The 26,956-nt window shown below is 51.8% G+C and overlaps 1 protein-coding gene and 1 pseudogene across 3 annotated transcripts in view; one reads left to right on the top strand and one right to left on the bottom strand.

Annotated features, from left to right (window-relative positions):
* Window positions 1-1,414: 1,414 nt before the first annotated feature.
* On the top strand, window positions 1,415-2,218 carry LOC101997410 (annotated as a pseudogene).
* A 10,012-nt stretch (window positions 2,219-12,230) lies between these two features.
* The window catches only part of Kcnh2 (potassium voltage-gated channel subfamily H member 2), a 31,822-nt gene continuing 17,096 nt past the window's right edge, over window positions 12,231-26,956 (bottom strand). Inside the window, exons 3-15 of one of the 3 annotated variants that reach the window (XM_026789404.1) lie at window positions 25,643-25,807; window positions 24,379-24,828; window positions 23,618-23,829; window positions 18,983-19,411; window positions 18,096-18,483; window positions 17,554-17,753; window positions 16,952-17,180; window positions 15,702-15,895; window positions 15,286-15,388; window positions 14,497-14,775; window positions 14,240-14,426; window positions 13,857-14,034; window positions 12,231-12,760 (exon numbers count right to left, since the gene is read on the bottom strand). In XM_026789404.1, coding sequence (XP_026645205.1) covers window positions 12,611-12,760; window positions 13,857-14,034; window positions 14,240-14,426; window positions 14,497-14,775; window positions 15,286-15,388; window positions 15,702-15,895; window positions 16,952-17,180; window positions 17,554-17,753; window positions 18,096-18,483; window positions 18,983-19,411; window positions 23,618-23,829; window positions 24,379-24,828; window positions 25,643-25,807 — 3,164 coding nt within the window. In that variant the 3' untranslated portion in view covers window positions 12,231-12,610. Of the gene's footprint in view, window positions 12,761-13,856; window positions 14,035-14,239; window positions 14,427-14,496; window positions 14,776-15,285; window positions 15,389-15,701; window positions 15,896-16,927; window positions 17,181-17,553; window positions 17,754-18,095; window positions 18,484-18,982; window positions 19,412-21,819; window positions 22,201-23,617; window positions 23,830-24,378; window positions 24,829-25,642; window positions 25,808-26,956 lie in introns of those variants that run through there. The other 2 variants (XM_005367403.2, XM_005367405.2) reach the window with 2 other exon arrangements.

Consider the following 26,956-nt stretch of genomic DNA (forward strand, 5'->3'; position numbering starts at 1 on the left):
GCTCCACCCCTTTGTGTCTTCTTCACTTCCTCTCTATTGTCCCAGCTCTACAACTGGATGCTTCATTGTAATTCTCTGCTGATCATTTTCATTGTGGGGAAACTGCTACTTTAAAAAGAGAAAAAAAATTAAAACCCACTGTAGCCCTTCTCCCTCAAAATAGCATGGTATATTCATCTCTGAGATGTGACGTCAGGTGCTTGCATAGCATTTCAATGGCCTTGGGAGGCCTGACAAGGAAATCAGCCGGTCAGAAAGTCATTAATAGCAAAGTGGCCAAACACATAGGGCTGGAATGTCTAAAAGTATCTCTTAGGTTGTTTTCTGGCTATTCAGGGAGATGACACCTCAGGGGTTATTGTAACCTCCAAAGAGGTCCCTGGTCCTCCACTGCATGCAGCAAGTCTTTGGCTAGTGGACTTTGGGGTCATAGAAGAGAAAAAGAGTATTCAGCTGCAGCTAGGGTGGCATGAAGGATGACAGCGGGACCTGGGGTCTACAGAGACATAAGCCATAAGTGACTTGGAACAAAGGACAGGCTTCACTCCTCGCGCAGTCCCAGAGCCAGGGGAGCCCTGGAGGCCCCCTACTCTCCACGGGATGGGGCTCAACCCATTCTCTAATGTCTGCAGTGAGAGCTGCAATAGGGTAAAGCCCCATCACCTGCTTGTTCTATGCCTAACCCTTGCCCTCCATACTCCTACCTTCAGCCCTAACGGTAACCCCCACTTACAGTCATTCAGGGACCTACATGGACTAAAGCTTCTCCACAGTCACAGCCCAGGCCCCCAGAGCAACTTAACAAAGCACTCCATGGCCACTGCCCACCGAAGAATTCAGTTCTGTTGAGCCAAACAGGCCCACTCAAGCAGCCTCGTTTGGGAGCATGCTGTCCCTGCTCAGTGAGCACCACAGCTTCTCTGCCTGCTGTCACCTGGTAGAGCAGGAAGGGAAGGAAGGGAGTGTCACATATGGCAGCCGCTCCAGGAACTCACTCCAGACTGTCTCCCCAGAGAGAACCTTCCCTGCCAGTTAGCACCGAGCCTTTTGCAGCCAGGCCTCATGCCGCTGCTTATTTTAAAGGACTAGTAAGACAACCGTGCAGCGCTCCTCTTTCTTGGCAATGGCTCCTGCAGGCTTCCAACTCACTTGAAAGGTGGGATCAGAAAATAAAAAAGCTGATTATTCAAACAGATGCCTCAGAATATATTCTCTTAATGCTTTTCTTTTAAGATATGAGTTAACAGCAGCAAAATCTTGCTCTTTATACCTGGACCTTCAGGGTATGAAGTATCAAAATTGTTACTTTATTTTTAGTGCTACTTCAGAAAGACAAGACAAAAGAGTTTTTATTCCTTAATAGTTTGTATATATGTAACTTTAAGAAAAGTAGGGCGGCTCTCTCCTCCAGCCCGGCAAGATGCCCAAGGGGAAGAAGGCCAAGGGGAAGAAGGTGGCCCCGGCCCCCCGCCGTCATGAAAAAGCAGGAGGCGAAGGTGGTGAATCCTTTGTTTGAGAAGAGGCCTAAGAACTTCGGCATTGGGCAGGACATCCAGCCCAAGAGAGATCTCACGCGCTTCGTCAAATGGCCCCGCTACATCAGGCTGCAGCGGCAGAGGGTCATCCTCTATAAGCGGCTCAGAGTTCCTCCTGCCATTAACCAGTTCACCCAGGCCCTGGACCGACAAACAGCTACCCAGTTGCTTAAACTTGCCCATAAGTACAGGCCAGAGACCAAGCAGGAAAAGAAGCAGAGGCTGCTGGCCCGTGCTGAGAAGAAAGCTGCCGGCAAAGGGAATGTCCCGACTAAGAGACCACCTGTCCTTCCAGTGGGCGTCAATACAGTCACCACTTTGGTAGAGAACAAGAAGGCTCAGCTGGTGGTGATTGCCCACGACGTAGACCCCATTGAGCTGGTGGTCTTCCTGCCTGCCCTGTGTCGGAAGATGGGGGTCCCCTACTGCATCATCAAGGGAAAGGCCAGGCTGGGGCGGCTGGTCCATAGGAAGACATGCACCACTGTTGCCTTCACACAGGTTAACTCAGAAGACAAGGGTCTCTGGCCAAGCTGGTGGAAGCTATTAGGACCAATTACAACGACAGATATGATGAGATCCGCCGCCACTGGGGAGGCAATGTCCTGGGTCCTAAATCTGTGGCTCAAATTGCTAAGCTGGAAAAGGCAAAGGCCAAAGAACTTGCCACTAAACTGGGTTAAATGTACTGCTGAGTTTTCTGTACATAAATATAATTACAAAACTTCAAAAAAAAAAAAAAAGAAAAGAAAAGTAGGCCGGCTGGTGGGCAGCACACGCCTTTAATCCCAGTCCTCAGGACGCAGAGGCAAGCGGATCTCTGAGATCAAAGCCAGCCTGGTCTACAGAGCAAGTTCCAAGATAGGCTCCAATGCTACACAGAAAATTCCTGTCTTGAAAATTAACTAGAGAGGCTGGAGAGAGGGCTCAACAGTTTAAAGTACAAAGCACTTGCTGCACTGAACTTATAGAGGTCCTGTGTTCCTTCCCCAGCACCCACATCAGGCAACTAGAGAAAGGCTCTGTTGGGTTATTGTTCGGCCGTGCTTGGCTGGGCTGAGGGCTGAAGCTTTACAGAACCAGCTACGGGGTTGGTCAGTGCCAGATAATTCAGTATTTGGCATTGAACAGTCACCTTTCTGGGGTCCACCTCAGTAGGGCTATTTCAAAGTTTCGAGTGGTTAGGAACAGTTTCTCAACCAAAGCCAGTTTGTCAGCTTCTTTTATTAGCTTGGCTATAGCAGCAACTGCCCACAAACAAGCCAGCCAACCAGCAGAAACAGGATCAAGTCTTTTGAACGGAGAGGTTGCTGGCCTCTCCCAGGGTCCTGGTCCTAGCTGAGGACCCCCTTAGCAATCACTTATGTAGGACAGGGCTCCCTTTGCCCTCCTTCTTTCCAGGTGTCTCTGGCTTTCCCTTCTGGAATCTCTTTTAATTTTTGTTTTGTTTTCCTTATTGTAAACCTTTTAAGCAATTTCCAATAATTAGGTCTTATTTATCTTCTCAAATCCTTTTTAACTTTTGAAGGCTTTTTTCTAAAACCTGGGGCTGACTACACAACAAAAGCAGTATTTCCTAGGACCTATCTTTAATCCTAAAAGGGCCTGGCAAAAATTACCCAGAGCTTCCCTGCCTTGGCCAGTTTTGGAGTCCCAGTCAGTCTGGACACAACCATTCTATGTAGGCTGCACTGTCTGGGAGTGAACCCCACCACCAGCCAGGGGCAGATTTTCTAATCTTCTCAGAGAATGGTGGGTTCCAAATTTTCCAATTATACAGATCATTGGTTGAAAAGATAACATAAACAATGAAAGAGGAACAAAACTTCCTCTTCTCAGTCTAAGGGCACTGGGAGAACCACTTTCCCCTTCCCTGGGGCAACAAGTTGCTTAGTGCAGGTGGAGGAGGAAGAAAGGGGAGTGTGAGGCTCAGGAATCTTTCCTCTTCCCTGTGCACAATCCGCTTAGAAGGCAGGAGGTCCCCAGATGAAAGCCTGACCACTCCAGACCTCTACACAGGGAAGGGGACCAGGACCGCAGGAATCGAGTGTCCAAACAAGCATCTAAGCAGCTGGCACTGGACATGCACGTGCCCAGAAGGATGTTCACGCCTTTCCTCCGTGGAGCTGAGAGAACAGGTGAAGGCTGGGTTTCTCTGGGTAACATGGTTGAGCCAAAAGTATTTGAGTCCCCAGGAAGGGAGCATGGGGCCTAAGTTAGGCCGGGTCCCACATCAGAGACAGCTATAGAAAACTGGCTGAGACAGCCAGAGTCTCACAGACACATAGCACCAGACAGCCTGAACTGTCACTGGGCCACTCTGCTCCAAAAGAGGGCCAATCGATTTCACAGACGTTCCAGAGTTTTCCATGTGAGAAAGAGGCATAATATCTTTCCTGGGCCACAAAACTGCCTTTTGGCAGGGGATGGCCACCATTACAGCCACAGTCACTACCAAAAGTGGGAGCATGGCACAGACAGGTGCCCATCATGACTGTGAACCCACAGGAAGTTGTCCTGAGGGCAGCAGCCTCCTGGGTCCCAGAACAGCTCACACCCCCTTCCATTTTAGACCTGTTTCTCCAACCAACAGTGTGGGAAGCAGATTTCCTTGTGCTCACAGATGAGCACTAGAGGAACCAGGAATGTTAAGCACACACAGGGCTGTTCCTTCAAAGGGAGGGAGGCATAACCTGTTTTCTGCCCAAAAGGCTAGGAGGAGAAGTGGTTAATAGCCTGGTGACCTTTGCACTATCTATGCGGCAGAGACCACACCACACCAGGTCCACCCACAGACCCATATCATGAGCTTGTCAGTCTATAAAACCTATCATTATGGAAGATATCACATGTACTTTTAAAAAGTTTCCATGTAATCATGTCTTCAGCTTTATTGTACATATGGGACTGAGTCATTTATAACCAGAAAAAATTTCACCAAATTGTGCTGTACTTAAATATTCCTAAAATAAACTACTCAAGGTCATACACCTAATACCAGCTGGCTTGTGTTAGGCCAAACTACACTCTTGCCTCCTGTAAATTGTGACTCTGCTGGCCATGGTGGTCTCAGAGACTCCTGCACAACAGAACTGACAGAAACACACAGAGAAACACATAATAAAGACAACCAGAGTGGCCATCACATATCCATAAACATGAACAGTTGCTGGGGCAGGGGGTCTAATAACGTCTCACATGGATGGACTCTGGACACAGATCCACGACCAGCCTCTCTTTGTGTTCTAAACAGAAAACGCCTTAACCAGACTTACCTCCAGAAGTGATAGACCAAGCAACTTTTGATTTTGTTTCGTTTTGGAATGGAGCTGTCAGATTCCCTCAAGACATTAGACAATGATTGAACGAAGGGAGTCTCAGGGCCCTGGAACATATTGCACACCCCCTTGGAGTCCCTTGACCATGTATTCTGCCCTACCCCAAGGGACTCCAAGACCCCTAGTGTCTCAAGGTCTCATCTCTGGGGAGTTCGCTGGGGCCTCCAGAAATATTGTGAGGTATTCTCTAGAGAAGACTATCAGACATGAGTTCAAGCCAAAGAAAGTTTTTATTAGCTGGCCGGTGACAGCACTGGGTGTTCAGTACCTGAGTACCACTGTGAACTTTTCTCAGGTGAGCTTTTAAACACAAAAACAACATCCTGGGTTGTCACACCTCAGTTAGCAAGAACAGTTAACCAGACAGAACTACAGAAGCCAAAAACAAGGTTACTACATTCAGCAATTTTCCCAGAATTACGGATTTTGATGGGTTAGGTCTTTGTTATTATTTTGCAGTTGTTTCTCTCTACATACTGAGTTTCAAGGCTTGAATGGTACTTCTACCTTGACATTAGTTGTGCTAAGATCTAGGGGACTATTAAAGTCTGGGGACTTGTAACAATACTTTGGTTTGTCTTTGGTCCTTCTAAGGAGGAGGTAGATGTTGCTTTTGCCTCCATAGGGAAGGGATTCTCACAACAACAACCACAATTAAGAGACTCACCCCAAGAGAAAATAAGCTTTAAGGACAGAACAAGATAGCTCAACTGCTCTACCCAGTAACAATCTTTTAATTCATTGCCAAATCCTCAACCATTAATGCTTTGAAGATGAATTTTCTGATAGTCATACAAGAGCTCGGCACTTCTCTGATGCCCAGGGCAAGAAGAGAGACCCAGAAGTTCTAGCCTCAACCCTCCCCCCTTTATTGAAGACAGACAAGAAAATGTTATGAAGGTTCATCCCCAAACTGAATAATATGATTTAAAAGATCTGAAAAGCCAGAGAGTGGTATTGTCCCTCATCAGCAGGTGACGACATCTGAGCCAGGCTAACATGGAAGGCTTTTTCATGTGGGCAAGGAGATGGCCCCGTGTCTCATCAAAATTTGAGCATAATACAGGACATCTATTCTTGCAACAAGGAAAGGCAAGTGATCAGCCCCTGAAGTTGGAGTCATCACATAAAGATAATGCGCTTGTTTAAAGCCATTGAAAGTGTTCAGCTGTCTGTCAAGATGTTCATCTGAGAATTCCAGTCCCAGAGGGAACCAAACAAGGTCTTGAACTATAACTTAGAGTAATGACCAATTTCTATGCCCTCACCTGCTTCTATAGCTTGGGAGCTGACTAAATCGGGGACCTCAATGGCCATTTCTGGGATGCCAAATCCCATGCCCAATCATCAGCAGAAGAGACATACATAAAGGAAACTTCAGAACCTTGTCCTCAGCCTTGCATTCCAAGCCTGGACGCAGAAGGAGACCCAACCACCAGCTCTGGGAGTTCTTTCTGACCCCAGAAACAAGTGCATAGGGCCCTTTGGATGCCAATTTTTTCCCCTGCTTCATTGATACCAAATTCCAGATTATTCACTTGGTAAGTTCCCATCTGCCAAGCACATGGGACCCAGTGTGCTTCGTACTGGAGCACAGAGATGTGGAGTAATGCATTCTGTTAAGTATGGCAATCCAGAGCAATGGCAGGCTCCCATCAGCACAGAGGTGGCTCCAAGGGGGCACCAAGCGCTTCCTGAGACCTGGGGATCAGGAGCAAATTGTCACAAGGTACTCTAAGCAAAGTAGCCCAAGACAAGTTCCTAGGAATTCCAGAAATGTATTGAGCTCTTCCAGTCCACATCCATGTCATGAGGATAGCAGTGTGCCTAAGGGTTAAGTCACAGGCTTGTGACTAAGGACATAAGGCAGTCCATTCTCAAATACTGTGGATACTCTGGAAGCTTCCTTGGTCCCAGGCTTTGATTCACAGCAGCTAGAAAAAAGCAGCCACAGGGGGAGCACTCACCACAGAGGGAGCATTCATGAATGTCACTTGCTGACATTTGTTCACGAAATAGGAGAGCTGCCCATGCTTGTCGGAGGGCCAGGGGGCCAGGTAGGAACAGGTGCAGGTGTGAGCTGCACCTGAACAGTGGGAGCTGCTGAGTCAGGAGACTCAGACACATCACCAGGGTCTTACTCAGCTTCTGGTTTAAATGCAGAGCTAGAAGTGGGGCCAGCAGCGGCCCTGCCTCTTCACTTCCCAAAGCCAGTGCTTCAGCTCCAAGCTCCTGGATTGCTCTAGGCTTTGGTAGCCATGTTGCTCCTTTTCTTCAGTCATCACAGTGTCCTGCAGGTCCCACCCTCTTGGGAGAACTCTGAACTCTGGAAGATCATCCCCTAGCCATGCCAGAGAGGAAGGGTTACAACTCTCAGGGTTCCTCAGCTTCCCAGAACTGAATGGAAGGCCAGGGTCCAGGTCCAACCCAGAGGGAAGCTGAGTGTCGAGCCATGCAGGCATAAGAAGAGGTTGTGAGGAGGACACGGGAGTCAGACACACCTGCCTGCTACTCAGCTGACCTGCTACTGACCACCAACCAGCTGCTCACCAAGCCATCTACCTGAGGATGCTCACTTCCCAGGAGCGTCCAGAAGCTGCTTCTGACAGAAGCAAAGCACCTGCGCCAGACACGGTGGCACAAGCATTCAGTCCCAGCATAGGGAGGCAGAGAGAGGTAGGCAATCTAATCTGTAAGCAGAGGCGGAGCTGTTCTTCTGTCCCGGCTACCCAGTCCCAAATAATCACACAAGAGCTTATATTAATTACAAAATGTTTGGCCTACAGTTCAGGCTTACCATTAATTAGTTCTTACAACTTAAATTAAACCACACTTCGCCAGGTGACTTCGTGACTATGTGTTCTCTAGCTAGCATCTTGCTTCCCTGGGCGGCTGCTCCCTTGACCCTGCCCTTCTTTTTCTGTCTCTCAAACCTGCCCTTCTTCTCTCTGTGTTTTCAATTTGGCTTCCATGCCTCGCCTTACACCGCCTTGCTATATGCAAAATCACCTTTATTATTAACCAATGAGAGGAATATATATTCACAGCATACAGGAGAATTATCCTAAGCACTAATCTACATAGTGAGTTCCAGTGGGGGTGGGGGCGGCAGGGAGAAAAGCATCTGGGAGGGTAAACTACTGCAGCCACTATGGGAACTAGTGTGGAGGTTTCTCAAAAAGCTAAAACTACAACATGACCTGGTTATACTCCTCCTAGGTTTAGACCCAAAGGATGCCAGGTCGTACCACAGAGACATTTGCTCATTCGTGTTCATTGCTGCCGTGCTCATGATAGCTAAGAAGTGGATTCACCCTAGATGCCCATCAGCTGACGGATAATGAACATAGGACATATGCACAAGGAAATTGTTCAGCTCTAAGGAAAATGAAATTTTTAATTTTCTGGAAGATGAATGGAACTGGAAAATTTTAACAGGTGGGTTTGCTTGTGAGGGTTTCTGTCCTGCCCAGTTCCCACAGCCGGCAAGTCCCAAAGAAAATCACACAGAGAGGTCTACATAAGTTATAAATTGATTGACCCATTAGCTCAGGCTTCATATTAGTTCTTATAACTTATATTAACCCATTATTCTTATCTATGTTAGCCACATGGCTTGGTACCTTTTTCAGTGTAGCAGGTCACATCTTGATTCTTCCATGATCTGGGCTGGACTGCAGCGGAATGGGCTTCCTCCTTCTCAGAATTCTCCTGTTCTCATTGCCCTGCCTCTACTTCCTGTCTGGCTGTCCCGCCTATACTTCCTGCCTGGCTACTAGCCAATCAGCATTTATTTACAACGTAATTGACAGAATATAGACTATTCTCCTGTACCAGAAAATATTATACTGAATGAGGGAACCCAGACCCAAAAAGACAAACTCCGCGAGTACTTTCTGTTTTAATTTGTATGTTTAACTTGGGGTGCTTGTAGAGGTCAAGAAGCTGGCAATGGGCTTCTGGAAGGGGTGGGGGGAAGACCATAAGGCAGGTGAGATGTAGAACCCATGCACTATGAAGGGGTAGAGAGACGAGGGAAGCAAGGCCATGGCGGGCGGCACTGACTGAGATATGGTGCATGAAAAAGCAACATGGAGGTTGGCAGGATAGGCCCATGGGTAAGCGTGCTTTCAGCTCCTCTAGAAGACCACAGTTTGGTTCCCAGCACCCATGTCAGGCAGGTCACAACCACCTGTTAACTACAGTTCTATGGGATCCACTGACGTATGCTCAAAAAGACACATAAAACATAAACCTATATTTTGAGGGTTTATTTTATTTTATTTTTAGAAAGCCATATGGAATTGTAGCCAGGTGTGCTCACCTGAATTTAGCCTCTGGGATCTCTCTGGTAGGAGAGAACTAACTCCCACAAATTACTCTCTGATCTCTATACATACACCATGATGAATGTACACACACACACACACACACACATTTAATGCAAAAATACACATACTTTTTTAAGAAGATCAGAGGGAGGTATCCTACATGGGTAGACAAAGCTCTTCCCAGAAGCCACACTTTATTTTTCATTAACACTTCTTTTATCTGTTTGTTCAAGTGCCTGCATGGATGTCTGTATACCATATGCATGCCTGGTGCCTGGAACTCGAGTTACAGATGGTTGTGAGCAGCCTGATGTGGGTGCTGGAAATTGAACTCCCATCCTCTGGAAGAGCAGTCCATGCTCTTAACCACTAAGCCATTTTGCCATGGAAACCCTGGAAGTCATGAGTTTTTAAATAAAGCCCATAAGAATGGGATACATTCTTATGAGTTTTTGGTCAGTGAGGACCCAAAAGATTCCAATAATTATACAGGCTATTGCCATTTCTCTTGGCCGACCCCCAAAACTAGATGATGGGGTGCCAAAGACACCACACAACTTAGACAGAGAGATCAAGTTAAAACTGATCTGGACACTTTTGGCATGCTGAAAAATGCTGTGCAGGCTATGTGGGAGAAGACGTCAAGTCTTTCCTGTGAACCCTACAAGATACAATAGCAACATAGCAGGTAAGCCTGCTACTGAAAATACTTGGCAGGAATGTTATGGGAGTTAACTAACTACTTTTTTTTTTTCAAGACGGGGTTTTTTCTGTGTAACCCTGGTTGTCCTGGAACTTACTTTGTAGACCAGGCTGCTTTTGGACCAGGAGATCCGCCCACTTCTGCCTCCCAAGTGCTGGGATTAAAGGTGTGTGCTACCACCACCTGGCTCAACTGCTTTTTTTTTTTTTTTTTTTTTTTTGGACTTTAAACCTACTTCCCAGGAAGAATTCAGGCCAAAAAACCATGGCTGGGTAGGTTCTAGGCCTCTAGTAGTGTTGATCTCTTTAACAGGCTCAAAGTGTTTTCTAAGTATTTCTGTTTACACCACAGATGAGTGCTACTCTCAGCCTTGACCAGTTTGTTTACAGTAGATAAGGATTAATGGAGAGACTCAGAAGTGGTCAAAGTGTTGAGGACCCAGTCCCAAATGTAGCAGCTATGTTATCCCAAGGCTCAGAACATTGCAGAAAGAAAATAGAAAAGAATGCAAGAGCCAGAGAGTAGAGAGGAGTGCTGGGAAGTGCTGTCTTCTGGGCACAGCTGTTACCCATGAACTCCCAGCAGCAATGGCATCTGCACTAGATCTGTTCAAGACTATCAACACGCCACCACAGATGGGGGGAGGGGAGGGGCTTCTAAGACCCACCCCTCCCTGAGTAACAATAGGCAATTAGTATTCATCCAGGACAACAAGCACACGTGAGCATAGGGGAACCTTCACTGTCCTCAAATCTGCTTTGACCTACTCCCAATAGAATGAGCCACCTTGCAACCTCCACCTTCTTTGGCAACTCCTCTGTGACCAACAGTCACAAGGGACAAAGATAATCAGGGTAAGATCCACCCAGAATCAGATATAGATATGTGCTGGTCACAGTAGGGAAGCCAGTATATCCAAACCAAAGCTAGAACCATATGAGGCCTAATTATACAGTATAAATATAAAGTCAATTGAGGGTAGGGAGATTGGACTCAGACCAGGTTGTTGGAGCCCACAAGACCATGCAGTAAATGTGCAGCTGACAGACCAATAGACTAATCCATGGGAAGTGTGTACATGCGTGTCCACATGGAATAACCCGTTTTTGCAGAGCTGTGGGAACATTTATCTTTTGGAAAAGTCGCTGTCATATCTGTGGGAACCTTGTGAGGCCATAGTTCTTCCCTTCAAAATGGGATTCATTCCCAAAACACCTCAGCAGTGTAACTTCTCCTGCGTGGCAACGGAATGACCTCTCCATTCCCCCACACCAGGAGGCCTTAGAGTGGTAACATTCACTCTTTGTTCTAACAGTCAAATTTACAGAGTCAATCCCACAAAATTACCTAACAGACCACACAGAAATTCCTAAAGAAGATGCAGGAAGGTAGTGTGCCTCACCCTTGCTAACAAACAAATCTGGGTGTCCCCAAAGCTGGTTATCACAAAAGAGACTGGGTGAGGGGAATAGGTAAGTTCAGGATTCAGGGATGTTTAGTAACTTTATCTAATGGTTTGGAATGCCAGGTATTTCCCCTGAATGTTGGCTCTTTCCTGGGTGTTGTCACCTGTTCCGGAGTGCTGCTTTGTCAGGTCCTACCTGCCCTTTTTGTGATATTGATATGCATATTATCATTGTCTTTGCCCATGGAATTTTCCAACTATGTCTGTAAAAACAAAAAACCTTATGGAAATCACCCCTTATGCTTCTTTTTCTTCTTTTTCTTGCCGCTTCTTCTTGCAAACGAATAATAACGTAGCGGTGGCGCACATGAGTTGATTTATTCCGTTTGCCCTCAGATCCAATTAGCCAGCTTTTGCCTGCAATAGCGAATCTCTCTGGATCCTGAGAGGTTTAATGGGCTTAACCCCAAAATAAACCTCGATACCAGGTGAGAATGAGCGTGAAGCTGGACTTGTGAACTGTTTGAGAGAGACAAGTGTAAGGCTTTATCAGTGTGAGGCTGACTCGGGAAGCCAGTGTGCCACAAAGCAAACCAACATGGTTGTGAATGGTTGGACTCAGGGTAGAAGTGTCCTATTAACCACAGAGTAGTCCACATGGCTTTGTGGTTCCAAACCCAGGGCTACATTGTCTGACTGCAGGGAGTACTCCCCAGCTTTCATGTACATGTATGCACTTGTGCATGTGCACACACACATGGGGGAGGGCGGTGTCTGATCAGCCCTGCGGGCCATAGACAGGTCAGGATCCCTGCACAGGATCTCCTGTACTCCCTGGAGCTCAAGTCCATTCAGATCATAACATGAGCTACATACAGCAGGTGATGGCTGAAACAAACCAGCACACTGGAGTCTCCTCAGGATAATTATTTATTATTCATAGTCATCAGCATCTTCATTAATTATTCATATGATCCTTATTTATTATCCTTAACAATAAGAGCAGTAAATAGCAGAAAAGTCCTTGAGGTGCCTAAGGCCCAGGGCCGGGTGCCTCCGGGCAGTTAGACCAGCTAATGCCCCCAGGGCAGTGGGGGGACCACAGACCCCCAGTCCACTGCCCAGCTCTTCCCCTGGCCCTCCCAGTGGGGCCCAGGGTATTTCAGGAGGAGACGCTGGTCCCAAGGGAAAGGGAGACGCTGCTCCTGCACTGTTCTCCCCTCCAAACCAGGGTCTCCAAGAGGTCAGGCAATGCCCTGAACCCTGGGTGAGCCATGTGTCCACAATGGGCAGCATCACTAACTGCCTGGGTCTGAGCCATGTCTGTGCAGGGGCTGGGAAGTGAGGGCCCCCAGCTGGCCGGGCAGGGAGAGGCGTCGAGTGGGGCCGTCTTGGGGGAGCTCTGGGGCTCCTGCAGGAAGCTCCTCAAACGCCATGAACTGGGAAACCTACAAAGAACATAGCAGGAGAAACTGAGGGAGGAGAAAAGGACTGGAGAAATCGAAGACAGGAAAGCTGAAGTCAGAGGAAGGTTAGGTGTGCAGAGCAGGAACCTGAGGGGACAAGAAGGCTACAACTCAAAGTAAAGGAGTCAAAAGAAAGAGCTGAGAACCGCTGGAGAGCCACCACTGACAAAGGACCTTGCTCTGGACCCAGGGAAGAGTCCAAGGCCTCCCCTCCCCTTCCCTAGGGAATGTGACAGGGCAGCTGAAGACAAATTCCAAATGGAAGAAGAAGTTCCTCCTTTGGAATAGGAGCTGGGACAAAGAGAGGCAAGGTGCCTTCTTGCATTTTTCAAAGAACCCTGGAGCCCTAGAAACAGCAGTGGGCCAGCGGCCAGGCGTCTGAGGCCAGGGAGACTGCTAGGGCAGGCAGGGGGGCTTTGTGGGTGCTGACGTGTCTACTGGTGAGATCCCTGCGGGGGAGGCTGTGAAGGGAGACTGGCACATTTGCTGACGTGGGCCCTGGTGTCTGCAAACAAGAGCAAACAGCATATGGGAGGGGGACAGTGCCAGGGGATGGGGAGCAGAGCCCAGGACACCTCTGGGAGCCACAGGAGCCCCCCCTCAAGCAGCCTCCAGAGCTGGAACTGGCATAAGAGACCCAGCTTCGACTGTCCCTTGAGAGGCTACTCAAAAGAAAGAGAATATAGAACAAGGAGGTTGGATCTCAGAGTCTTGACTTTTGCACCCTGGAAATGCTAGCAGCCTTCATGATAGCGCTGCAAAAGTGCTACAGTAGAGCCCAGATGGAGGCAAGGCTGGGGGCCCAGCACGTAGCCTCGGCAAGGACCAGGATGCTACCCTGAGGCACACTAGCAGCAGCTTCCAGACCCAGGTCCCAGGCCTTATTTACATCTAGCCCTTAGGCCATTCTACTGGCAGGCAGGTCCCTTGGGCTCCAGTCCACTCGAGCATTGCTTCTGAGCACAGGGACAGGAGGAAAGCAGGGAACAGGTAGAAGGGGGTAGGGAGGTAACAAAGTGGTTGTTGGGGTGGCGCTCGGGCAGAAAGGGTGGGGCTGGGAGCGGGCCCCAGAGTGTACCTGAGAAAGCGAGTCCAGGGTGAGAGTGGGGATGGGACGGACAGGCAACAAAGGGGATGTGGATGTGGGACCAGGCCCAGGGGTGGTCACAGCACTGTAGGCAGGAGGGACCAGTGTCATTTGCCTCTGTAGCAGCTGTAGGACAGTGGCCATGTCTGCACTTAACCGGGTTTCCAGCCTGGGGCAAGAAGGAAAAAGAGCACTCAGGCAAGTGAACACTGCTAGTCAGCTCTGGCTCCCTCTTCAACCAGCTGAGGAAGGAGAGGCTCCAGCTGCCCGGCATAAACAGGTCTAGACAGAGCATCCCCAAAACACTACCAGAAACCCAGAGAAGACCCGAGTTCTCCCACAGTGCACCCACTTCCCTGGGCGGCCCCCTTTACCTGTTCAGCTGCCTCTGGAGTGCATCCAACCGGCTCTCCACGTCGCCCCGGGAACGCCGACCAGGGCTAGACAATGGGATGTTGAGGAGGCTAGGGGCTGGGGCAGGGCATCGAGGCAGCTCCTGGTACTGGCGCCCCCGACTGTCGCCCCAAAAGCTGAAAATATTGGACACCCCAGAGAAGGCACCTGGAGCCGGAAAGGAGGTGTGAGATCCAGGAAGCCCCCACGCCCACCCCTCCCCCAGCCCAGGCCCTACCTGACAGGGGGTTACAGGTGTCGCTGCTTTTCTCCCCATCCTCTGTCAAAGGCTCTCCACCTGGGGGCTCTCCGGGGGGCCTGGGACTGGAGAAGGGCACCAGGCGGAGGGGGCTGGAGCTGCGACCTGGGTCCTCATCCTCACTGCTCTCTGGGCTGGAGGGGCCGCTAGATGGGCTCTCCCCCCATGGCCCTCCCGGCTGCCCCCGGCAACTTGGCCCTGCCCCGACTCGGGTAGGGCCTTGCCCCAAGGCTGACACCTCCCCTGGCTGCTCTGTATCTGTGGGAAACAGAGAACAAACCTCAGAGAGAGGGGAAAACGGGGAGGGGATGAGGGAAGCCGAGCTAGCCTGGAAAAGAGCAGGGCTATCTCTTGTTTTACCTGCCCTGCTCTCACCTGCCTGAGGACGCCCCTGCCACGCCCTGGCTCATCAGCACCAGCAGGACACTGCTGCTTCCGGATTTCTGGGTCTCTGTAGCCAGCCTGCCCCTCACGTTCCTTTGTTCGTGCAACCCCTCCCATCTCCTCCCTCCTCAAGGCCTGCCAGGCAACACTCAGACCTAATGAAGACCAAAAGCCCAGCCTTTGTCCTAGAAGGTAGGAGAGGTCTTTCCAAAGAAGATGATGGTTCAAACATGGCATAAAAAGATGGCAGCATTTGGACAACGGAAGGGAGGGACAGAGGGTGAGTGCGCTGGAGGACTGCACTCAGTCTGCAGGACAGGGGGTGGAGCCTGCACAGCCTGACCCTGCCCTCACTCCCCTCTGCCCTCCCCTTGGCCACCTCACCCTTGTCTGTGCGCCTGCGGAATGACAGCTTGCGCTTGCGTTGCCTGTTAAAGCCGCTCTCTAGTTCCGCGCTGCCGCCGGGGGAGCCTGGAATCATGTTGGTCTGCAACCAAGAGCAGAGTCAGGGCCCTTTGCTGCTCCCTTCCTGGCTGACCGAGGGCCAGCTACACCCCTTCGTTAACATGGAGAAGTAGGGCTGGGTCTTTGGGGTTGAAGGGAAGAATCTTTCCCCCTCTGTCCATATCCCTGAACGAGCTGAAGTTAGGACTTTCAGAGCCTGATTTGACTGCGATGCCACTTGACAGGCTGAGAAACAAGAGGGGAGCTGCATGTTCAAAGTCACACAGTGAAGGAGCAGCCTCCCAACAAGAAGCAGCTCTCTTGGGGATGAGGCCAGCTCAGAATGGCCCACTCACATCTCGAAGGTTGAAGGTGATCTCCAAGCTAGACCAAAAATGGTCTGAGAACTCAGGGTACATGTCCAGCACCTCCAGCAGGTCATCACGATGGATTTTGTGCAGGTCACAGTAGGTCAGGGCCCTCACGTCCCCATTGGACTTTCCAGGACGTGCATACAGGTTCAGAGGTTCTCCAAAGATGTCATTCTTCCCTGGAGGCCATGGAGAAGACAAAGACTTCAGCCTATGTCACCAGCATGGAGAGTAGCAGGCACCCTCCTTTGGGGCATCTCCAATCATCCAGTTCCTAGTTACACAGTCAAGGAAGCATGAGCCAGCCCATATTCCCAAGGCTCTTAATGTATGGGGGCAGCGCTAGTGGCCAGAGGTGCCAGCAGAAGGGACCAGGGATTTGGAGTCTCTCAGCAACTATTCAACCAGAAGAAACCACCCAGAATGTTCCAGCTCTGCCTATAGCCATGACTTCCTTGGGATAACCCTACTTCTACCCTTAAATGCCCTCCTAACCAACTGCAGTGCCCTAAAAACAATGGTCTTCAAACTATAATTGACAACACAGTAATTAATCAAAACCAGTATTGTTTTACTAAAGGAAAACGGGACAGCATAGCTTAGCACAGCCAAGCACAGCAGACCAAACTATACACACATGTGTAGCAACACTTGATTTAGTGGGAAAGGGAGTAGACTGTGGAGCAGTATACATGTTTGGGTTGAACTGTGAAATAAAAATCTAAAATGCCCTACAGTGACATAGCCAAGAGTCTGATGCTTGCAGGACCACAGAAAGAGCATGGGAGGACAAGAAGTCTCCAGTGTCCAAGTGCAGGCCACACCCACAGTGGCCATAGGTGGGGGACAGGAAAGAAACAAGACTCCTCTGGGCATGTATGCTATATGAAACTTTAGGGAACTGTGTCCTTAGTGAAACTGAATGCACAGTCTCCACCTGGGTACCTCCCACACCACTGCCAGATGATACTCAGCTTCAAGGAAACAGAAGGCGCCTGCCTGTGGGTAGAGCCTAATGCTCCCTCAAGTCAGGGGAGGTTAGGTAGTCTCTCAGTCCAACAGCCCCAGGTCCTGCAGGGCTCCTTTCTGTTGCCCGCCTTGAAAGCCCACCCTCAGATGAGATAAAAGAGCCCAAGAATCCTGCCAGCAACCCCACACCCCCAGTGTATTCATTGGGTTGAGGTCTCTCACTGGGCATCCCCACCCCATACCCAAAATGGCCACCACGACATCACCCCGCAGGATCTCGATGGAGCCCCTGGAGATGAAGTAGAGGGCAGTAAGCAGGTCCCCAGCGTGGACCAATGTGTCCCCTGGTGGTGCATGTGTGGTCTTGAACTTCATGGCCAGGGCCCGCAGGCAGCCTTTAGTGGCCCCTCGGAAAGGTTTGCAGTGCTGCAGCAGGGAGCGGTTGAGATGTAAGCAGATGTCAGCCTGCAGGCACTCAGGAAAGCCCTTCAGCACCTAAAAACGGGGGTGGTTCAGGATACTCTCTTGGCACCCAGCCCAAACACCAGTCCACTGCCTCACACTTCTGGCTCAGGGAAAACCCGCTCCTCCCAATTCCATCCTCTGCAGAGCCCTGGGAGCCCAGAACCCCTCAGTACCTAAGTTTCCAGCCTGACCAAGTTCTTATGTGGAAGTGCAGCAATTGGTTCCCCACCTCCAGCTGTAGTGGGGTGTGTGAAAGACCTGGCTTCTTCCAGTGGGAGAACTCCAGGTGAAGGAGTTTCACGGATCAATAGCCTATGTAATTCTAAGGTTCCTCAGTACTAATTACAACCATCTGAGGCATGCTGGATGCACGAGGGTGCCCCCGCACCCATTGGTGCCTCACCGCATTCATATCGATGCCGTTGGTGTAGGACCAGGCGTGCTGGAAGTACTCCTCGAGGCGCTGGCGTAGTGGGTTAGGAATCTGATGGAAGCGGATAAACTCCCGCACCCGGAGCATCTGTGTGTGGTAGCGGGCCGTGCCCGAGTAGAGCCGCTGGATGATGGCGGACACGTTGCCGAAGATGCTGGCATACATGAGGGCTGAGGGCGTGGGTGAGTGGGGCCGTCAGCATCCGCAGGGACCCCGCCCGCCCACGGGGACCCTCTGCTCAGGCCCCGCACCAGGTCAACGACACTCGCGGTCCGGTCACGTCTCAGTCTGAGAGTGGACATACACATGCTCAAACACACGCCAACCTTCAGCATTTCCTGCCTTGGTATCCCAGCCTCCAGACTATATTGTGAGCCCGGGAGTCTAGGAGGGGAAGAGGAGGGGGCGGGGCAGGGAGCTCCGATAGCCACTTTGCTCCATCCTAGGACTTTCACTATCATTTCTACCCAGTCATGGCTCCGCCCCTCACCCCGCCTCCAGGACGCACTCACAGCCAATGAGCATGACGCAGATGGAGAAGATCTTCTCTGAATTGGTGTTGGGGGAGACATTGCCGAAGCCTACGCTGGTGAGGCTGCTGAATGTGAAGTAGAGTGCTGTAACATACTTGTCCTTGATGGAAGGGCCGCCCAGGCCGCTGCTGTTGTAGGGCTTGCCGATCTGGTCGCCCAAGTTGTGCAGCCAGCCAATGCGTGAGTCCATGTGAGGCTGTTCCATGTTGCCAATGGCGTACCAGATGCAGGCCAACCAGTGCGCAATGAGCGCGAAGGTGCACATGAGCAGGAAGAGCACCGCTGCTCCGTACTCCGAGTAGCGGTCCAGCTTCCGAGCCACACGCACCAGCCGCAGCAGTCTCGCAGTTTTCAGCAGCCCGATCAGCTAGAGGAGGGGGCATGTTCAGTGTGAGGGCACATGAGTAAGGCGCACTGTAGTAGAGGGTACAGAGGTGACACCATAAAAGGCTTCTTCCTGGAAGCGCTCAATGATAATGAAAGCCACCTGGTGTAAAGTGCCTCCCACACTGCTCCCAGCACGCATGTTGTTATTCTATGTGCCAGCTTCAAGATAAATGGTAAGGGTCTCCATGATGAGAATGAGGAAACGGGCTCCCAAAGGGCCAACAGTCACCTTATGGTGCTAGACCAGAGTTCTAACTAGCTTTTGAGGACACTTTTGTGTACCTTAGAAAATTATATCCCCCACTTCAGTAGACAAGTTAGAAAAAAAGAGCCTCTTCGAGGGGCTCCTTATGACCCTGTGCGTGAACAAGCATGATCTGTTAGGAACCCTCCTTTCCTGTGCAGTATCCCCCTCCCCATTATCTTTCACACTACCCCCTCCTGGCTCTTTTCTCTATGCTGTCTCCTGCTAAGCCCACCTCCTCAGAGCCAGAGCCAAAGATGAGCAGGTCGAAGGGGATGGCAGCCACCATGTCAATGAGGAACCAGCCCTTGAAGTAGTGGACGGCGATGCGACCAGGATGGCTGACCACCTCTTCATTGGCGTTGACATAGGTGGTGCGGAAATTGATGAGGATGTCCACAATGAACATGATGTCCACGATGAGGTCCACCACGGCCAGAGGCTGGCAGGCATAGCCACAGTCATGGGTTTGGGACCCATCTTCAGTCTCCTTCAGCAGGAAGGCAGCCGAGTAGGGTGTGAAGACAGCCGTGTAGATGACCAGCAGCAGAATGAGCCAGTCCCACACAGCCTTGAAGGGGCTGTAGTGCAGGATGGTCCAACGGTGAATTCTTGGGGCCTGCAGCTTATACTCAGGCAGCACATCGGCTCCCAAGGACAGAACCTAGGCAGTGAGGGAAGGGGTGGATGATGACGGTCATGGAACTTCAAAGCAGAAGCTGGTGTCATCCTTACTGTGGCCAAGTAGAATACATTTTCATCAGAATGCTCATCCTTCAGCCAAGTAGCCATAGCAACTGACTACCCTCAGACTGAGGCACTACAGTTCCCAGAATGCCATCCAGCAGGGGGACATCCTGGCTGGCTCCACACAACTCTAACAAGCCCCCAAAATACTTGAACTTAGGCCATAATGCAGGAAGTCCTAACGCTGTTCCCAATCAGCAAAGCAGGCCAGATCCTCAGACTATGCAACCTGCACCTACAGTCTTGTCCCATAGCCCCAAAACTAACACACATGCTCCCCTGTCTCGGTCCAGAATATGTTCCAAGGACTGCAGTTCCCAGCTGGGCAGTGAGCCCGGGAGCCAGAGTCCCAACACATAAAATAGTCACTGCAGTTCCCTCAAAGCTCATACTTGTCCAAGGGCGCCAGCCACCATTCTCAGGCCCCTTGGCCTCCCTCAGGGGAGGAACCTTTTCCCTGCTGCTGCTTTTTCTCTCTCAGGTCCCTCTCCACCCCGTCCCAGAGAAGTCTCCCACACTCTTACAAAGGGACCCAGGGGACAGAACCTGACACCTCAAGTATACAGAGAGATGTACACCCAGGATGGCTCAGAAGTGCACCCTTGGCCTGTGTAGAACCCCATTTTCAGACAAGGGAAAGCACATGCTCCCCAACAGTCAGGCAGGGGAGGCTCACCCATAGGGATAAGGGGAGGCTCACCCATAGGGACAAGGGGCAGCAAGCACATTCACCACTCTTGCTCCCAAACCAAACCAGGGAGAACTAGATTTCCCAAGTGTCAGAAGCCCCCATATCCACCCATTCCTTAGAATCCTTTGGTAGACATCAAACTCAGCCAGAATCCCCACCCAATCCCTCTAGCCTCGGACCCTGCCATCCCTGCAACCAGAATCTAGCCTTCCCCACCCCCAGAGTTTTAGCCCTGTCCCAGAAGCATTACATCCCACAGCCTGGGACCTCTACGCTCGATGAAATCCCAAAGACTCTCTTTCAAGCTCAGGAGGGAATCCCCTAAGCCTATCTGCACAGGTGGGCTGTTTAGAGAATATCACAAGGAAAGGAGCCAGTAAGAAAGATGAGTCTTGGGGAGGAGTCTGGCCAGCCTGGGATGGAGAGAGACTTCAAAGAAACCAGATGGGGTGGGAATGACCACCAGGACTCTGGTCAGAGACAGACCCTAGGTCTGCCCTGCCTTCAGCCTGAGGGCTTGTTCATTAAAATAGAGGGTTAATGCACGTGAGGTTAGTGTCTTTCATGTATCAAAAAAGAACAGGCTAGGACCCCACAGACGAGGAACAAAAGGAGGTAGCTGTCACTTCACAGGACCCCTCTCTGTGCCTGGGGAGCTATGCTGGGCCACCCACACATCAGTGACCCTGTCCCCCGGGTCTGCCCACAGCCCCAGTGCACATTTGCATTCCTATATACAGAAAGTCTGGGGTACAAGGCCCAAACCTGCTAACTCAATCTATCCAGACCTATCTCTGAAACCTCTGGCTTACCACATGGCCGCAGGCCAGGGCTATAATCCCTGTGATCTGCTGTCCTAGGAAAGACTGACTCAACCTTGGATCTTCACCTTGGGAAGGAAAACTCTCACCTGTGCTGTTCTCCAGCGGGGAGGAGCCCAGGAGCCCAGACAGAGCGAGTCAGGGATAGCAGTGATAGTGGCAGGGGTGGGATTCTTAAAATCACCCAGAGCTACCTCCAGGTTCTAAAGCAGGAGAGCCAGTAGGGCAGAGAGGTGGCTCCTAGGGGCGGTCACCAGCCCAGGGGACAAGGGACCAGGATGCCCTGAAGAAGTGAGCCATGCCTCAGTGCACTGGTCTGTCTCTCCTTATTGCCCATCAAGCAGCCTCTGACCCCTACTCTTCTGAGGTTCCACCTCCAGAACCCTGCAGAGTAAGCCAAGCCTCCAGTGCTCACCATGGAGTCCCAGAGCGAGGGAGCCCAGCACCTATGTCAGGTCTGGCCCAGGTCTGATGGTTCCTTGTCTCCCTCCAACTCCCACATCCTCTTTAGACACCTATCTGCTTCCTGGTATCTCTCTATTCCGTTTACATTATCAACTAGAAGACTGTGGGCCACAGAAGCCATACCAAAGGGGTTGCCAAGGCAAGGGAAACCCTGGGAACCTAGCCAGCGGCCAAGGAGGAAAGCAATGAGGAGCTCAGGGGTGGATCATACAGAAGAACACAGGGCTCCCAATCTGTCCTTCTCAGAAGCCCTCTCCCCAACTGCAGCCAGATCCCTCTGGGCCACACCCCCACCGGCCTCAGTGTCCCAGCCCAAGAAAAGGATAGGGTGCTGAGGGGATCACCTACCTCCTGGGCCACCAGGCTGGAGATGCGCACTGCCCGCCTTACCCGGCCTTTCTGGGCCCTGGGCTGCAGAGCCCCTGTCCTGTTCTCTTTCCCTGCTGGGACCGCCATGGAAGACTTGGTTCCCCCCAACCTGACTACCCTAGGGCCCTAGGGCCCGGCTAGTGCCTCACTTGTGACCCAGCAGCAGTCCCAGTCCAGGCTGCCAGCCCAAGGCTGGCCGATGGGCAGCCAAGACCGCCTCTGGCATGAAGCCAGAATGGCTGGGCTAGGCCCTGGGGCTGGGGTCTCCTGAGCAGTGAGTATGGACAGCTGCCTGCTTGGCTCTTGCTGCACATGGCCCCTTGGTGTGGGCCCCCCGCTACCAGGGTGCTGTGCTGTGCCCGCCTGCCGCCAGCCTAGCAGCCGAGCGGTAAGCGCCTCTGCTGGCCGGCCCCTCCTCCTCCCAGGTTCCCACCCCCACTCCGCCACCCTGCCCCCCTCACCCCCCGCCCAGCCCGTGCCCGCCCTCTGCCCCGTGCCCGGCCAGCGGCCCCCTCCCTCGCAGCCCGCTCTAGGCTCCTGCTGCAGCCGCTCCCGCAGCCCTAGCCCCTCCCCCTCCACCCGGCAGCCTGGCCTGTCACCGCAGATTAATGGTCTCCCCAACACCCCCGCCCCGCCAGTCCAGTGCCGAGCCAGCCAAAGTCAGGCAGAGACACCCAGAGATGGAGAGATGCCAGGTGACTGGCAGGGGCACCACACGCAGTCACACAGACCGACAGGCAAAGACCCACACTCCGTAGGCTCTCACACTTTGGGTCCAGGAACAGGGCAGATGCCCGGCACCCAGGTGGGAAGAGGGAGGTAGGAACAGGAGAGGGAGATGGATGCGCTAGATAAAGGCTATGGGGTGAGGGGCGTGTTCTGGAGGCAAGGCAAAGGGGCTGGAGACCTGGCATGAACCCAGAGAGCCAGAGACATGGGAATACGGCCAGAAGGCTGGTCAAGGGAGTCCAGAGCTGGGCAGTTCCCTCATAGGGCAGCTGCTCCAGGCAAGCACGGCATAGAGCAACAGTCCCCTCCTCTCCTGAGATTCTCACTACTAAGACCTCGCCACTGCCAAGATGAAAAGGAGCCATGACTGAGTGGGCAGTGGAGGTGCTGTGACCCACCTCACTGCAGGGAGGGACAAGAAGACCAGAGGAGCCCTAAGGCACAGAAATCAAAAGCCCGTGTTCTTCTCTGGGCAAGGAGACAGGAACTCAATCCCTTGACAGCTTTATACCCATCACCAGCACTCCCCACCAACCTCCAGAAAGAAACCCTACTCTCCCACACTAGGGGGGACCCGGCAGGTACCTAAGCCACCTGGTACACCACATGGACCTACAAGAATCAAGGCCTTCCTGACCTTGACTTGTGTAGTCCTTTCTAACTGAGGCCTTCTCCTGTTGTCCGGTAATCCCCTCAGACACGTCCTTCCCGTCTCTCCGACTGCCTTCTCTCACCCACCATGGCCTCCCAGGTCCTAGTTTCAAGGACCTCGTCTTCAGCCTGTACCCAGGAGTCGCACATCCCATCCACCGCTCATCCACACCTGCCCTCCTAAAGCCTCCTCCCTTCCTCCCTCCCTCTCCACCAGCCTCTTTCTCTAAAAGCCTTTTCATCTCATACCCCAGTTCAGGCATTTTCCCCACCCACCCCCAGAACAGCTTCCCTTACTGACTAGCCCTTCCACCCCCACTCTGACTACAACTTTGGCCTTCTTCACCAATTCCAACCCCTCCAAGGTGAGCAGAGAACCATGTACACGGACACCTACCTGGGTGACCTTCTCCGTGACATTGTGGGTCCGCTCTTTTATCTTGGGAGCTATAATTTCCCGGTCACTGGTGGGTGAAGCCAGGAAAGGATCGCCTTTGAGGTCCACGAAGTTGAGGGTGATTTGGGGGATCTTGCTAATGGTGCGATAGCGCACGAGGTCCGAGTCTGAGGTGGAGTTAAGCAGGCCACTGCGCAGGGGGTGCATGGCCCCTGGGATAGAAAGACAAAGCTTGGTCAGATGGGCAGGCCAGGAGCTGATGGGGAGCCAGGCCACTGACACAAAGACTACAATGAGACCAAACTCACTGTAGGGTGAGACAATACGCAGCAGGATAGCTCAGGAGACCCATGAAAACAAGCAAGGGCTCGCCCCCTCTGAGCTTTAAGGAAGCATGCCACCATGAAGGGAAGGCAGGAGAAAGGTGTAGAAAGGATCAGATAGTGTCAGGAGCCTCTAAATCTCTCTTGTCTCTTTCTAGTTCCATGGGCATCCCTGTTCCGGGATGTCCTGGGACAGCCAGCCCCTTGGGCCGGCAAGGGCTCTGAGAGTAGAAGAATGCGATGAGATGAATGGATACTTAACAGAGTAAAAGGTCACTTAATGAGGTTAAATAAGTTCTTAATGGGATTTCCATCTCCCAGACTCCCAGGCACCCAAGAGGTAGAAGAGAAAGAGGAAATGGTGGGTCTGGGACAGGGAAGGCTTGGCAGACAGGAAGTGAGGAGCTGGAGTAGGGTCCCCCAGGCCTGCACCCTCACCAGTGCTAGCATGACGGGGTGGAGGGGGCAGTGCCCCAGCCCGCATTGCCTCGATGTCATCGGCGGAGGATGCCCTGCGCACGCTAGCACAGCTCTCTCGGGAGCGTGTCCGGGTCAGGCTGCAGCTGGAACCTGAGGCATCAGGGTTGAGGCTTTGAGCTCTTGGTGATGGGTGAGGGCCTCGGACACTGGCCGCTGGCGAAGCAGACCCTGGGCCCACCAGAGCCCGCCTCTCTTCTGCAGGCCCAAGCCCTGCCACATGGTTGTCCATGGCAGACACCTCATCCAGGGCCAGGGACTCACTGCTGGGCGCTGCAGGCGTGAGGTCCACGTCCACCACCACTGCTCCAGGGGCTCCAGCACTGCCCATGCCTCCTGTCCGCACAGATGAGTCCCTGGCAGTCAGCGCCAACAAGGCAGGCAGCTTCAGGCGGAAGGTCTTGGCTCGACCTGTAGGGGGAAGGGAGGCCTATGGAGTGAGGGTTGACCAAAAAGAACTGGAGACCCTGACAGTGGAAGGCCCTCACTCCAGTCCATGCACAGCGCTTGATTCCCAAACCCAGACAATTCTATCTAAAGCTTGTCATCAATTGCCCTTTCCCACCGCACTTTAGGCAGACTTTGTGAACTCTTTCATGATTCCACAATTGTACTGGTTGGGACACATTCAGAGATTGGTCTAAGCCTTGAGTGGGTCACTAAAGGTCACACAGTGAGCGGGGAGTGATGCCGAAAGCTCTCTCCTACACCCTGCTGGCATCCATAGAACTAGGATCACTAAAACCCAAGAGGTGAGCTTTGCTGTTTTAATTAAACCCAAAAAGTGCCATCTGGGGAAAGCAGAGTCTCTGAGCCTTTGGGCCAACCAGGGGAAATGTTTACAGCCAAGGCCAGCATGCCTTCCCATCCTCTCCTCCATTAACCTCCACTGTTGGGACTTGGCCAGACCACAGAAGAGCTGGGTCCATGAGGAGAGCTTTCTAATGAGCCGATGGCTAGTGCTGCTTAAGCAAGCACCTATTATTCCTCCAGGGTGCTGGGTGAGTATCCAAAAGGCAAGGCTAGAAAACATGTGTTCTGCCTAAAGGACTTTGGGCCCTGCGGCTGCACAGGTGTTTGTCCGTCCTGGTCCAGGTGGGACTGACCAGGTCTTCCTTGCTCCTTGCATCCCCCCACACACATACTAACTACTTCCCTTCCCACAGAACCAGGGTCATGAGCAACATTCAATCCTGAGCTGGCTCAGGAGTTTGGCTGCACTTACCAGAGGCCAGCCAGCCGGTGGGGGCCCCCCTGTGATTGGTGTCACGAACTGGGGACCCTACCATGTCCTTTTCCATCACTACTTCAAAGTTGAGGATGAACATGATGACAGCTCCATCCTCATTCTTCACAGGCACCACATCCACCAGACACAGGAAGCAGCTCCCTGCAGAGGAGGGAGGGCAGGGACCACGGTGACACTACATCTTCCTCACCACACAGGTAGGACACAAAGTGACCAGGATGGACCTCTGAACCCAAAAGAGCCCATCCACTTCTACCGCACCCCCATAGCCCACACCTGCAATTCCTGACCAGCAGATCCTGCACCTGGCTGTGCCAGACTGCCAAGCTCTGCATTTCTCCCCTCATTCTGTCTGTCCAACTCACTCACTGCTCACCTCGTTTCTCAGTCCTCTCTCCCTGTCTTCACCTTCTCTCTCTGGCTGTGGTCCTTTCTTCCTCTATGTTTTCATCTATATCCCCATCTTTTCAATGTGCCTTTGTTTTTCCCTCCTTCAAGGGCCAGGACCCCATGTTTTAGTCCAGAATCTCTGGACTCCAGTCCTAGCTCTGTTGCTAAAAGATATATACATTTATTTAAAAAGAAAAAAAACCTGTCCAACATCCGTGTGCCTCATTTTCCTCACATACAGAATGGAACGGTCGTCACTCTCAAGCTTGTATGAGCAAGCCCTAGCATGTGAACACTACAGATGGTTGGTTACTGTATCTGCCTTGCCTCAGTTCTCTTTAGATTGGTTCCCAGACATTGTCTAGTTCCACAAGATAATTATGCAACTTGAAATAAAGAGTTTCAAAAACTTTCTAACATTTTGGGACTGCCACAGTTTCCAAGCATGCAGTCTTCCACACCACGGAAGTACTGGACTGAGACATGGCAGAAACCAAGAACCCTGATCCCTCACCAAGTCTGAGAAATGCTGATATGAGATCTTTCTTCACCTTCTTGTTCTTGACTCTCCTTTCCTTCCCTCAGAGTCCCTGGAGCAGGCCAAACAAGCCCACCAGTTCCCTTGGGCTCTCAGAGGAACACCATGCCCTCCATGGTGATTGCTGATCTGAGATGGACTCAGAGCAATGTCCCTGCCAGGGTCAAGCTAAGAGTCCCACCTGCAGGAAGTCCTCCTTGATGAATCAGAAGGGTAAAATGACATCCTGGCCCTCTCACAGGGTCCCAGACAGGTTGTCAACTCCTGTCCATCATCATCCAGGCTCCCCTCTGCTCATCTGGCTTCTCTGCCTCCCCATGGTCACATCCCTTCTGAAGGGCCCAACACCTAGAATAACTAAT

This window comes from Microtus ochrogaster, unplaced genomic scaffold (genome assembly GCF_000317375.1).
Source record: "Microtus ochrogaster isolate Prairie Vole_2 unplaced genomic scaffold, MicOch1.0 UNK18, whole genome shotgun sequence".
Lineage (NCBI taxonomy): Eukaryota > Metazoa > Chordata > Mammalia > Rodentia > Cricetidae > Microtus > Microtus ochrogaster.